This window comes from Microplitis mediator, chromosome 5 (assembly GCF_029852145.1).
Source record: "Microplitis mediator isolate UGA2020A chromosome 5, iyMicMedi2.1, whole genome shotgun sequence".
Taxonomy (NCBI): domain Eukaryota; kingdom Metazoa; phylum Arthropoda; class Insecta; order Hymenoptera; family Braconidae; genus Microplitis; species Microplitis mediator.
This window is the reverse complement of record NC_079973.1, coordinates 1,914,955-1,928,573: the sequence shown is the minus strand read 5'-3', so window position 1 is coordinate 1,928,573 and position 13,619 is coordinate 1,914,955. Positions and strand designations below refer to the sequence as shown.

The window sequence follows — 13,619 nt, the reverse complement described above, 5'->3', positions numbered from 1 at the left end:
AAATTTTAAATTCCTGTTACCAAATCCCAGTTCTTGATCATCAGACTAAAATATAAATGAATAATTAATTTTAAAAAAAAATTCCAGAGATAATTAATAGAATTATGAGATGAGTGTGAAAGTAGCAGACATTTGAAATTTAAATAAATTTTTTTAAATAGATAAATAATAAAAAAAAGATATTTTTAAAAAAATGCACATGTGGAAAATTTAATAAACTATATGTGCAATTTTTCAAAATATTTTTTTTAATATTTATTTTTTTGTTAAATGTCTGCTAACTTTACTGTCATAAATTATGAGTGTGAATGTAGCAGACATCAGACAAAAAACTTTAAATGAACAAAGTAAATAATTAAAAAAAAAATATTTCGAAAAAATGCATTTATAAATTTCAAAATTTTCTAAATGCGCATTTTTTTAAATTCAATTTTATTAATTATTTACTCTATTAATTAATAATTTAAAATTTCTCTGAATTCTTACTCATATAAAATTCCAGGAATTTTTCTTCAGTTAATTCCTAAAAATTAAAAACATGAAATTTAATTTTTTCCAAGTCAAATGAACTTGAGAATTTTTTTTTAAATTAATGATCTAGTGTCCGGGTTCCATTACCAAAATATTCCATCGTCCATCTTTGCGTAAATATTTGCAGAAGAGGGCGCATTGATACATTAATTTTGAAAACCTACACACTGGTACCCACATGGTTTAGATGACGTTCATTTATTTCCCAACTACCCTTCGAAGTAATTACTTGGGCTTAAGTTAAATCCCATTACTTAATGACTATAATTTCCATATACCTGAAGAATTTATCAGCAGAAGTTTTTCGCTAACCTTAAATACTCAGCGTCTAGTTAATTATTACAAAAATGCCGCATCTGGTAATTTAAACATTTCATTTATTGATTAATTTTATTTATTAGAATATATTTAAATATTTGAAATTCGACGCTAAATTAATTGTTGAATACTTTGTTGTTCACAGGAAATCTCGTGCGATTGTAAGAGCTACTGCTTGACCAAGGACATGCATCTCCCAGGAGATATTAAAATACTTTGCGAGCTGATGGAAGATTCTCTTGAAGGAATTGAAGAAGACGAAGACCAAATCGAGTTAGAAGAAGAGAAACTGGAGCAAAATGTCGGCAACGCTTCTGATATATTGGAATCCATGAAAAAACACATGAAAACTAAAGCATTGTCGCAGTACATTATCAGTCTTATCATAAATAAATATGAGAGGTGCAGTTACATTCATGAAATTTTGAACTCGAAGAATACAAACCTTGGCAAAAAATATATGAGATTGAAGGGAGAATACTCACACATCATCAACGAAGTGTTGACATCCAGCACAGAGCAATTGAAAAAAAAGTTTATCGAATACTGTTAGATTTTATCAGATTTTTTTTACGTTATTTATATAAATATAAAAGTCTATGCTGTAAATTGTAATTATTCTGATAGAAGTTTTAATTTATTTATCTACAGCAAACAATTTAATAAATTATCAGTTTACTATTTTAGTTGTCTTTTGTTTTTATTTACCCGCCATTATTATAACCTAATTAATTTTTTTATTAACAATTAGAATAAATAGAAATTCATTTTGAATCTGAAACTAATTAAGATTAGAAATTTTTGGATTTTAATCAAAAATTTTCAGTGACTTCTCAATAAAAAGAAATCAAAAAATTTTAAATTCTTCTTGGGATTAAATAGAAAAATAATTTGAAATTTCTTAGAATTAAATTATTAATTTAAAATGAGTCATACTTCGAAATAAATTTAAATTTTCAAATGGAATTTTATTAAATAAATATGACGACATATTTTATAATTTTATATGAAAACATTTCGTTAGAAAATTCTGTTCCTTTCAATGAAAGGTTAGAATTTGATATTTGAAAACGCCCGGGAGATTTGAACAAATTTAAAAAATAAACTAAAGAAAGTCGTAAGAAAATTAATAAACGAATAAAATAAAATAATAATTATTTATTTTTGTTTTTGAATTTTAAGAAAATTCATAAAAAAGTAAATCGGCAGGTAAAAAACTTCGAATTCAATGGAAACTGACAGGTGCTGGCATCGCGTGGAAAACGCGCGAAAAATAAAACAAAAGAAAAGAAATAAAAAAAACTTTTCCATGACAACTCAAGATGTCGCTGACAAATAATTTTTTTTTTTTACCCCTAGTATTTCTTATTTATCATTTGTCATTCAATGCACATTTCCAACCATGATAATCCAGCTTCTGACGCGTTGGTATCGCACGTAATCATCATCAAGTAAAACGTTTAGTAAAATAAATAAACAATCGTATGGATTCCCATGTCCATAATTTATCAACAAGTATATAAATATTGTGCATCAACATTCCTAAGTATAAGTACCAGAGTAACTAGTGATTTATTTACGTAATTGACGAAATTGTTTGGTGTTGGTCAATTGTTTTTGATACTTTTGTGTCCGTTAAAAAAAGGCCAAGCAAACAAGTGAAATACAAAAGTCTGGTAGTTTTATAAATAAAAAGTGAATGATTTGTCGTTTGTTGGAGATCGACATCCATTCTGAAGATGCAGACCCAAGAAGATGCTGCTGAAGGTATTTTTTTAATTATTTATTTTCCTAGGTTATATTATTTCGTCATCGTTATTTTTCCCCAGGATTTATTATGACACTGAAGTTAGCCGACGTCTGATAATTTTTAAATTTTTAAAAACGAAATCACAAAAAATATTTCCAAAATTGCACCTGCAGTCCGTAATTTTCCACGTGGATTTTTTTAATTTGTTGAAAAAAAATCCGGAAGTTGTTGTCTGTCTGCTAACTTCAGGGTCATGTTTTATTGGCGCCAGTAATTATTTACTTATTGATTTATAATTACGAGCCATCGACCTTTATGTAATTTAATTACATGTATTTATTTAGTCATTAAGATAATGAATTAGTAGTAATTAAGTTTAATTACCAGGATCTCCATGGAATAATTCAAGTGGTTGCGAAGAGGAACGCAAACCACGTGAAGGAAAAAAGTCAAATGTCCTGGCACTATGGGGGAACGAGCGCACCATGAACTTGAATCCACTGATACTGACGAATATTTTATCATCACATTATTTCAAAGTTAATTTATATGAACTCAAAACCTACCACGAAGTTATTGATGAAATTTATTACAAAGTTGCGCATCTAGAGCCCTGGGAAAAAGGCAGCAGGAAAACTGCCGGTCAAACCGGGATGTGTGGAGGCGTGAGTATGTTTTTATTACTGATGATCATTGTCATCATGCATGCTAGTTAATTTTTTAATTAAGGGGCTCATATTTTAATGATTTACTCATCAGCACTCCCGTTATAAACATTTTGCTCACAGGACTTCAAATTATATGACTGAAGTTTGCCGACGTCTAATAATTTTTGAATTTTTTTTAAAACGAAAACAAGAAACAAAAATTCAAAAAAATGCACTACAGCTTTTTTCATTTCCTACATGCGTGTAATTTTTTTTTTAATCAATTTTTTGTCCGTCAACTTTAAAATCATCAAATTATCATGATCCTGAAGTTAGCAGACGTCTAATAATTTTTGAATTTTTTTTAAAACGAAAACAAGAAACAAAAATTCAAAAAAATGCACCTACAACTTTTTTTCATTTTTTACATGCGTGTAATTTTTTTTTGTAATCAATTTTTTGTCCGTCAACTTTAAAATCATCAAATTATCATGATCCTGAATTTAACAGACGTCTAATAATTTTTGGATTTTTTTAAAAATGATAAATTTAAAAAAACTAAAAATATGCAGTCGTTTTTTGAAAAATCTACAGGTGCAATTTTTTAAATACTTTTTTGTTTAAATTTACTGTTCCTACAAAAATTCAAAAATTATTAGACGTCGGCTATTCTAGGATGTCGCTGTCATGACAACGAGAGACTAAAATCACGGTTGTGCTGAAGAGTAAAATTTGAATTTGGTAGTGGGGATAATAAATAAAAATATTTTAATGACATTTAATTACAGAGTAGCATGTATTTGGTGAAATGGTAGTTTTTAAATTTGAATTTTATTAATTTTGACATAAGGGTTGTAATTTAGCGCTTCATGCAGGTACGCGGAGTTGGAGCTGGTGGAATTGTATCAACGGCCTATTGTCTACTTTATAAATTATTTACACTGAGATTGACGAGGAAACAATTAAATGGACTTATCAATCATCCGGATTCGCCTTATATTCGAGCTTTAGGATTTATGTATATAAGGTACGAAATTTAATCACATATATTTATAATAAAGAACTAAACTGACCTTTAAAAATGTCAAGTATTTTAAAATGACCTGGATATTAAAGTAAAGCTAAAAAAATTCCAGATATACACAACCACCAGCTGATTTATTCAGTTGGTACGACGAGTACCTGGACGACGAAGAAGAGTTTGATGTTAAAGCCGGCGGTGGGCAGATGATGAAGATGGGAGAGATTTTAAAACAGTTTTTGACGAAACTCGAGTGGTTCTCGACGTTGTTCCCCAGGATACCAGTCCCGATACAAAAGGAACTGGAGCAGCGGTTGAGCGAGAGGTTTCCCCAGCAGACGATAAATGCGCGCAATGCGAAACCTCCGATTACGCTTAATAATCACGGGAAGTACAGTAGTGGTACGGGACGCAAAGACAATGGGAGCTCAGCAGCAAGAAGTCAGCAGCCGAGACACATTTCTGATAGCGATGTCCAGTGGGGCGAAGCTGAATCACGTACGAGTCAATGGCGAGCCAGGTGCGTCTACGTGGTATGAGTTTAAATCACGTTATTATAATTATCTTTAATTTAATTTAATTTATTAATTAATTAGTATAATAATTAACTAATAATATAAAAATTGCCAGGATATAGAAAGGAATCAAGAAGGCAGTCGTCCATGAAAATTAAATATCAATATCATCAAGTAGAATTACCCATGCGCTAATTGCGTTTCACGGGTACTTTTAATAATTTTAAACTTGACCCTCTTTAAATTTTTTTTTTTTTTACTATTAATTAATTATTAATATTAATATTTTTTATTAAATGAAATTTTTTTAAAAGAATGTAAAGAATGTTTGCGTGTTTTGACATTGCAGGTCTGATGAAGATCGTCGGGACAGCAGGGACAGGTATCGTGATCGTGAAAGAGAACGAAAAAGATCACGGGAACGTGATCGTTCGAGAGATCGCGACCGTGGAAGCAGTAGAGTTGAGGAAACGAGAAAACGTGATCGACATTCACGGAAACAAAGTCGTGAACGAAGTCGAGAGAGAAGCAAGAGACATCGCAGTCGCAGTAGAGAAAGATCGACTCGTGATCGCAGTCGCGAACATTATCGTGATCGATATCGTGAACGGTAAATATTTATTGTAATTATAATTATTATTTATTTTATTTTTTAATGATTCTGAAGTTAGCAGACAATTAAAAATTTTTTGATTTTTTTTAGCAAATTAATAAAAAAAAAATATGCACGTGTAGAAAATTTCAAAAAATATATGTGCAATTTTTTAAATATTTTTTTTTTATAATTTATCGTTGAAAAAAAATCTAAAAATTATTAGACGTCGGCTAACTTGAGTATCGTTGTAATTAAGATGATTATTAAATTATATATAATTAAAATTTTTTTACAGAAAAAATTCACCAGTGGATTATGCAGCTGAGTTAGCACGTGAACGAGAACGACAACGACGATAATAAATAAATATAATTACCATCATTACAAACATTTGTACCTACAAATACAATTATTATTATTATAATTATTATTATTGTGACTAATTGATAAATTACTGGATAAATCATTAAATAAATATATAATTAAGAAATAATTATAATTAGTTTTTAAGAAAGAGAAAAAAAATAAAATTTACTAAATAAAACTAAGTAAAAGTATCGATTTGTAAGACCGAGCCATTGAATTTAACAAATCGATACTTCCGGTTGCCTAAAATTATTATTATATTTTAAGTATAATTAGTTTACTTGTGTAGTTTAAATATTTTCTTTTTTTTTATATAAATATATTATATAATAAATAAAATAAGTGTAATTTAATAATTCATTTTTTATTTTTTTTATCCTTCAAATAAAATTTTAAGTTATGAGTAAATGTAGCAGACAAATTTAAAATTTGAAATTTGAAATAGAGTAAATAATTTTTAAAAAATACACTTATTAATTTCAAAATTTTTCAAATGCGCATTTTTTGAAATTTAATTTTATTAATTATTTACTCTGTTTATTAATTTTAAATTTGCCTGATGTCTGCTACATTCACACTCATGTAAATGTAGCAGCCATGAGACAATTTTTTAATTACACATAAAAAAATGCATATACTTAATTTTGAATTTTCTAAACGTGCATTTTTTTATTTTTATTTTATTTTATTATTTCCAAGTTTTGAAAATTATCAATTGTCCGCTAACTTTGTGATCTTGAAGGTAACAGACAATTAAAAATTTTTGAATTTTTTTTCAACCAATTAGAGACAAAAAAAGAAATCCAAAAATATGCACTTGTAGAAAATTAAAAAAACTACAGGTGCAATTTTCTGAAATATTTTTATTTTTGTAATTAATCATTTTTAAATAAATTCAAAATCTATTTGACGTCTGCTGAATTCGGTATCATCTGACTGAACTGTCATTTTTAAATGTCAATTAATTTGTATTTGCGCATAAATAATTAACTAAGTAATTAATGATAACATAAATTAGTGCGATAGTAGTCTGTAGTAAATGATAGATTGTATATATTTAAACAAAACAAATATGGCGGTAACTAGTAGAGTCCGGATGACGTCAGTCGAGCACAAGGTAACGTGTGGGGGTGAAAATTTATCAAATAATGAAGATCCAGAGCTGCTTATATTTATTATTTAAATTTAAAAAAGTATCTGAGAGGTAATCAATTAATTATTTATTAGAATTAATCATCAATAATTAACACGAGTCTTGTTTTTAATTTTTTAATAAAAATATTGTCGTACTTTGACATAACAAAAATACATGCGCGGAATAATAAAATATATTTTTTTCCAGATGATTGGTAGACGTTGTGCTCTAGTTGCTCTTGGCGGGCTTTTAATTCTAGTTTTAACTGTTAATATTTATTTTATACTAATGATTGTTGACAATTCATCGAATAAATTGTACGGGAGGAATTCACCAGTTGCCAATGACAAAATACAGGATAATAGTTATGATAATAATAATAAAGTAAACAGTGATAATAATAATAATGTTAACATTAATGGCAATAATGATAAATCACGAGAAAAAAAATCATTGACACATGAAATTGAAGAAAAAATAAAAGCTGAGATGAGATTACTGCCGTCAAAATATTTTAAACGTAACTCTAGTTACGCTTTGTTACTTGATAGATTACTAGTGGAATTGAAAATTATGCCAAATACTCAGGATGACATTTGGAGTATTCCCAATAATAATGTAGGTAATTTTTGTTTGTTTATTTATTTATTTAAAACAGTTACAGTCAGGGTAAACAACTTTATGATACTGAAAGTAGTAGACAATAAAAAAAATTATTTATTTTAAATAAACAAGTAAAATACTTATAGGAAAAAATTAGAAAATTGAACATCAAAAACTTTGAAAAATCTTTTTGTGCAAATTATAAAAATTTTATTTTACTCACAACTAATTAGTTGATAAAAGTTTTAAAAATTTTTGACGTCTGATACTTTCAGTGTCATACAACTTTTGCTGTCAGGGAAATTTTTATTTTAAGCTGAGAGCAAACCATGGTGGAAATTTTTCGGACTTTTCTCTGAATCACTCTGGAATAGTCTTTAGAATTTTGAAAAAGTCTTTAGAACTTTAGAACTGAGTTTTCCATAAAAAATTCCAAAACATTTCTACCAGCGAAAGCTCCTGGTTTGGACACTAAATTAGTGATCCTGAAGTTAGTTGACAATTAACAATTTTTGGATTTTTTTTTCAACAAATCAAAAAAAAAAAAAAAATAAAAATATGCACATGTAAAAAATTTAAAAAACTACAAGTGCATTTTTTTTAGAAATAATTTTTTTATAATTTGTCATTTTAAAAAACAATCAAAAAATTATTTGACGTCTGTTAATTTCAGTATCATAAATTATTATGATACTGAAATTACCTCAGTTTTAATAACTTTTGAATTTTTTAAAAAACGATAAATTTAAAAAATTGCACTTATAGTTTTTAAAATTTTCTATACGTGCATTTTTTTTTTTAAATTAAATAGTCCGCTGACCAAGATCATAAATAAGTTGTGGAGACTTAATATTTTAAATAAATTGTGTAATTAGTGTCCGTAATTAAATTTACATGAAATCAAACAATTTAACAGAAGTATTTTAAAAAAAATTGAAAGTGTCATTTTGAATACAAGTTTATTATCAAAAATTAAATATTTGTGGTAATAAATTATTCCAGTAGAATTAACAAAGAAATTAATTTCTTGTGTAATCAACGTATTGATAATTAATTATCACTTTTTTTTTTTTTAATTATAGTGGCCAGATGCGCATCATTTACTACCACCTGCAGCTCCAGAATTGGGAACAATTTTAAACGCGTTGCGTAAAACTAAAATAATAAAAGTATCAAATGCCCAAGTGGGAACACAACTCAAGTTGATGTTGACACTAGAGCCAAACGTCAAAGCGTTATTTAAACCCCAGTGGTACAGTAGAGATACTATTTTACACGGTCCAGTTTACTTTGGCAAAGACAGACACAATGCGGAAGTTGTTGCTTTCCATTTGTCGTCTCTGCTCGGCCTACGACGTGTTCCTCTGACCGTTATCAGAAAACGTAATAAATTTTTTCATCATCATCTAGATAGATGACTATTTTTAGTAATTAACTATCCCTGACATTGTAGTGAACCTCAAAGAAGTGCAGAGCAAAGCTACAGCAGAGGTATCAGCGACGATGTTCGAAGAAGCCAACGAGACGTGTTTGTATGGCGTCTGTCATTATTGTTCAGCATCGGATCCAGTTTGTGGGGTAAATAATATCCTCGAAGGCTCTTTGATACTCTGGTTACCTTCCTCGCTGAAGCTTTTCAAACATCGACATCCTTGGCAGCGAACTTACAAACGTAATAAATTCGCCCAATGGGAAACTAATCAAAATTATTGTGATAAGGTAATTAATTCACTTTTTTTTTTTAAATAATTATCAAGTTTGCGAGCATGAATTTTTTCAAACTAGTCAATGGTCAAGCAAATGACCAGTAAGTGAACATTTAAATTACAAATTAATTAATAAAATATATGATGATCCTGAAGTTAGCAAACAATTAGCAATTTTCGGATTTTTTTTTCAACAAATCAATTACAAAAAAACGAAGAATAAAAAAATGCACATGCAGAAAATTTAAAAAACTACAGGTGCAATTTTTTCAAATATTTTTTTTACGATAATTTACTGTTTAAAAAAAAAATCAAAAAATTATTCGACGTCGGCTAACTTCAGTATCATAATTTATGAGCGTTTAATTACTGGTAGGCTTTAAAAATTTTAGATGTAATTGAAATTTTAAATTAAACAAAAAAAAGTTGGAGTAAAAATAAATAATTAGAATATTTATAAATTAATTAATGAATTAAATGGTAACTGATAAAAAAATTATAATCTAAAAGGTAAAGGAAAGCAAAACTTATGCTCCACATGCCTCTAGTCGACTCCTCGATTTAATAGATACCGCAATATTCGATTTTCTGCTGGATAATGGCGACCGCCATCACTACGAATTAATGCAGAATAATTTTCATAATCCCGCTGTGTTATTAATTGATAATGGAAAGAGTCTGGCGAATCCTGACGTCGATCATATTGATATATTAGCGCCGCTGTACCAGTGCTGCATGTAAGTTATTTATTTACAACAAACTGTTTAGTTTAAATTCCAGTGTAATTATATGATTAGACGTAGCAGTAATTAGCTAATTACTTGTACTACTTTCTACACTTGATACTGGTAGTAATAGACCCGATAATTAGTACTAGGAAAAACAGTTAGTAAATAAAATGTGAGCAATATTTATTATAGGATCCATAAAACAACGTGGGATAGGCTGCAATTACTAGGCGGAGGAGCTTTAAGTGCTTCATTGAGGCAACTTCTGGTTCAAGAAGCCGTAGAATCCGACGTTCTTCCCCTAATCACTGAAGATTATCTCAGTGCGATGGATAGGAGATTACTTACCATCTATGCGGTCGTCGAGTACTGCTTGAAACTTAAAAAATATCCATCTAATGTTATTTTAGATCATCGATAACTTAAATAGATTATTTATTTTAATTTATATTTATTATTACCTGGGATAGAATACTCAGATATGGTCATATATGAACCACATGTTTAAATTCAGCTTCAAATCTAACCACAAATGTATAGATATGAAGTCTCAAACCTGATTATATGTGATGAGATATGAGTATTTTAAGTATCTGATCGGATTTCTTCATATATGATTAGACGAGGTCATTTTTCATATTTTTTCTGATGAAAATCTTGGTATCTGATCATGTATGGTCAGATACGGTTAATTGAACAAATACCTGATCAGATATGTCTTCATATCTGATCATATTCATGTATATGATCCTCATATAGTTAATTCTATATAATCAGAAAGGGTTATCTTTCATATCTGATTAGATATGAGTTGTAAAACCTGATTATATATGATCAGATGTGTTTACTTTAAGTATCTGATCTTATTTTTATCATATCTGATTATGTATGATTAGATAAGGTCATTTTTTACATCTATTCTGATGAAAATCTTGGTATCTAATCTTGTTCATGTATATGATCATCATATAGTTGATTATATATAATCAGATAATATTATTTTTCATATTTTATAAGACTTCAGTCTTCATACCTGATCAGATACGGTTACTTTTCATATCTAATCAGATATAAATTTTCGTACCTGATCATATGTGATCAGATAAAGTCGCGTTTTATATGTAATTAGATGTAAATTTTTATGCCTGATCATATATGATCAGATAAAGTTTTTTTGATAAATCGGATCAAGTATGTGTTTATATCTGAATATATATGATCAGATATTTTTTTTTTATATCTAATCAGATATCATTTTTCATATCTGATTATATATGATCAGATACGGGTTTTTTTAAGAAAATCTGATCGAGTATGTGCTTATATGTGATCATGTATGATCAGATACAGTTACTTTTCATATCCAATCAGATAACATTTTTTTTTATAATATTCAAATATCTGTTTATATCTGAACATATATGATCAGATACAGTTACTTTTCATATCTAATCAGATATCATTTTTCATATATGATCAGATATATATTTCATATATATCATATATGATCAGATAATGTTTTTTTAAATAATATCTGATCACAAATGTGTTTAGATATGATCATATATGATCAGATACAGTTAATTTTCATATCTAATCAGATATCACTTTTCATACCTGATCATATATATCAGATAAGGGTTTTTTTTATAATATCTGATCAAATATGTGTTTATATCTGAACATATATGATCAGATAGAGTTATCTTTCATATCTGAGTACTTTATTTCGAGTAATCACTGCCGATGTATAAAATTGTAGGAATAAAAAAATTATTTAATAAAAAAAAAGATAAATAACATTTATGAGAATTTTTATTTATTTCATGACACAATTATTATTTCGGGTAATTTTCTTTTTCGTTTTAGGTGCAGAGCTTTATAAATACAATACAAACGTAAAAAATATTTCCAAATGCAGCTGTTGTCATATATATTTATAATAATAATTACCATTATTATTATTATCAGTATTAATATAATTTATAGTATTACAAATAATTTACATTTACATCATTTCACATATATATCAATTCGATCATACTGCGTATTAAAAATTGCGTACATAAAAAATTATCGCAAATACATTTACAATTATTATATATTTCTATTCAAAGAGCTTACAAAATTTTTTTTCTCGTTAGTTTAATTTTAAAATCCAGTTACATGAAATAGCATTTTTTACTTATTGCATATTAATTAGTCGATTCATTTATTTATTTATTTATTTATTCTTTACATCAATAAAACTATTGCAATTTAGCCATTTTAAAAATACCCGACTGTTTGTTTTTTATTCGTAGTCAATATGAGTCAACTCACAATTAATTATTAATTAACTTGCATTTATTTACAACAAAATAATGACCAGAATTACTCACGCTTAAATAACTATTTTATTTTTTCCTCAATTATTTATAAATTCAAATTGATTATTTATCCAGCGGCATTACTCACATTCATATATTTATAATTAATATTTATGTATTTATATATTAACATTTAAATTAAATAAAATTTTTTAAAATTATTTATAACGAATTTGTATAAATATACTAGAGTATAAGAACCGTACAAATTGTTACTGGTTTGAACTTCTCCCAGGAAGAGACTGAACTTCAGGTCTCTCCCACTCCCCAGCTTTTTAAAACTGCGCATGCGTAGAGGAAAGTGGGAGATTCGCACCCAGGGTGGGGGTAAGAACCGGAAACCGTCGAACCCGAGGTTCAATCTCTCGCTGGTTTGAACTTCTCCCAGGGAGAGACTGAGCTTCGGGTCTCTCCCACTCCCCAGCTTTTTTAAACTGCGCATGCGTATAGGAAAGTGGGAGATTTTCACCCAGAGTGGGGGTAAAAACTGGAAACCGTCGAACCCGAGGTTCAATCTCTCACTGGGACAATTTTATATTTATTTATTTTTCTCTTACTATTTTAAATTATTCAGATATCACCAGTTGTATTGAACCTTTGATCGTTAATTAATTATTATTATTATTAAAAATAATAATAATTAATAAAATCTATGTCGAGATGATCAAGTACTCTTGATTAATACTGTATACTTGATTTATTAAAAAAAAATTAATCACTTTCACCTCAACTATCAATCTTTCATTGTATAGCCATCAATATATTTTTATTATTATTATTATTATTTACTATTATTAAATTTATATATCGATTGAATTAATTAAAATATATTGACACGTAACCTTATTTATTGCATTGTATATTGATGCTTCCTACGGTTAAATTATCGCCATTGTTAGACCGTTTAATAATTTATAAATATCATATTAATTTAAATTCAGTATTAAAGTATTAAAAATAATAAATACGTCTTGTTAAATTTAATATAAAAGTTGTATAAATTTAGCAAACCGTCGGTTGACAAAAAATAATTTTATTACTGACGTTGATAAAAAAGATGGCAAGGTCTTGATATTTAAATTTTTATTGCCCTGGTATTCAAATTTTATTTCTTTTAAAAATATTTTTTCCGGTCAAATCTTACAGCGCGGACTCGACTCCTCTTGAAGATGTCGAAGTATTGAGATCTTCTGAGTGTCGAGTGTGAGAAGAGTCTAGGGAAGTCACTGAGTCGCTGTCGTTGCTGTGCGGACTTGAGTAATTGGCTGCTTCCTGTAGTCTCATGAGCATATTCAACTAAAAAAAAAAATTAGTTAATTTTTATAAGATCCACAA

The 13,619-nt window shown here is 28.0% G+C and overlaps 4 protein-coding genes across 13 annotated transcripts in view; 3 read left to right on the top strand and 1 right to left on the bottom strand.

Annotated features, from left to right (window-relative positions):
• Positions 1–714: 714 nt before the first annotated feature.
• On the top strand, positions 715–1,529 carry LOC130668319 (uncharacterized). Its single transcript, XM_057470550.1, has 2 exons — positions 715–890; positions 995–1,529. The coding sequence occupies exons 1-2, from the start codon at positions 879–881 to the stop codon at positions 1,400–1,402; spliced, it is 420 nt and encodes a 139-aa protein (XP_057326533.1). The 5' UTR covers positions 715–878; the 3' UTR covers positions 1,403–1,529.
• A 714-nt stretch (positions 1,530–2,243) lies between these two features.
• LOC130668327 (pre-mRNA-splicing factor 38B-like) lies at positions 2,244–6,103 on the top strand. 3 transcript variants are annotated; one of them, XM_057470564.1, is made up of 6 exons: positions 2,244–2,616; positions 2,987–3,264; positions 4,110–4,273; positions 4,383–4,787; positions 5,132–5,405; positions 5,673–6,103. In XM_057470564.1, the coding sequence occupies exons 1-5, from the start codon at positions 2,589–2,591 to the stop codon at positions 5,394–5,396; spliced, it is 1,140 nt and encodes a 379-aa protein (XP_057326547.1). In that variant the 5' UTR covers positions 2,244–2,588; the 3' UTR covers positions 5,397–5,405; positions 5,673–6,103. The 3 variants fall into 3 exon arrangements, with proteins under 3 accessions (XP_057326547.1, XP_057326545.1, XP_057326546.1); XM_057470562.1 differs by having other exon boundaries at positions 2,245–2,616; positions 5,132–5,392; XM_057470563.1 differs by having other exon boundaries at positions 2,246–2,616; positions 4,122–4,273; positions 5,132–5,392.
• A 696-nt stretch (positions 6,104–6,799) lies between these two features.
• On the top strand, positions 6,800–11,673 carry LOC130668382 (glycosaminoglycan xylosylkinase). The gene is made up of 6 exons (XM_057470648.1): positions 6,800–6,947; positions 7,086–7,496; positions 8,564–8,864; positions 8,935–9,200; positions 9,698–9,924; positions 10,108–11,673. The coding sequence occupies exons 2-6, from the start codon at positions 7,086–7,088 to the stop codon at positions 10,334–10,336; spliced, it is 1,434 nt and encodes a 477-aa protein (XP_057326631.1). The 5' UTR covers positions 6,800–6,947; the 3' UTR covers positions 10,337–11,673.
• Positions 11,674–12,652: 979 nt separating this feature from the next.
• The window catches only part of LOC130668172 (protein sickie), a 105,397-nt gene continuing 104,430 nt past the window's right edge, over positions 12,653–13,619 (bottom strand). For all 8 annotated transcript variants that reach the window (XM_057470326.1, XM_057470322.1, XM_057470321.1 and 5 more), the window contains one exon: positions 12,653–13,580. In XM_057470326.1, the coding sequence (XP_057326309.1) occupies positions 13,425–13,580 (156 nt within the window). In that variant the 3' untranslated portion in view covers positions 12,653–13,424. The remainder of the gene's footprint in view (positions 13,581–13,619) is intronic.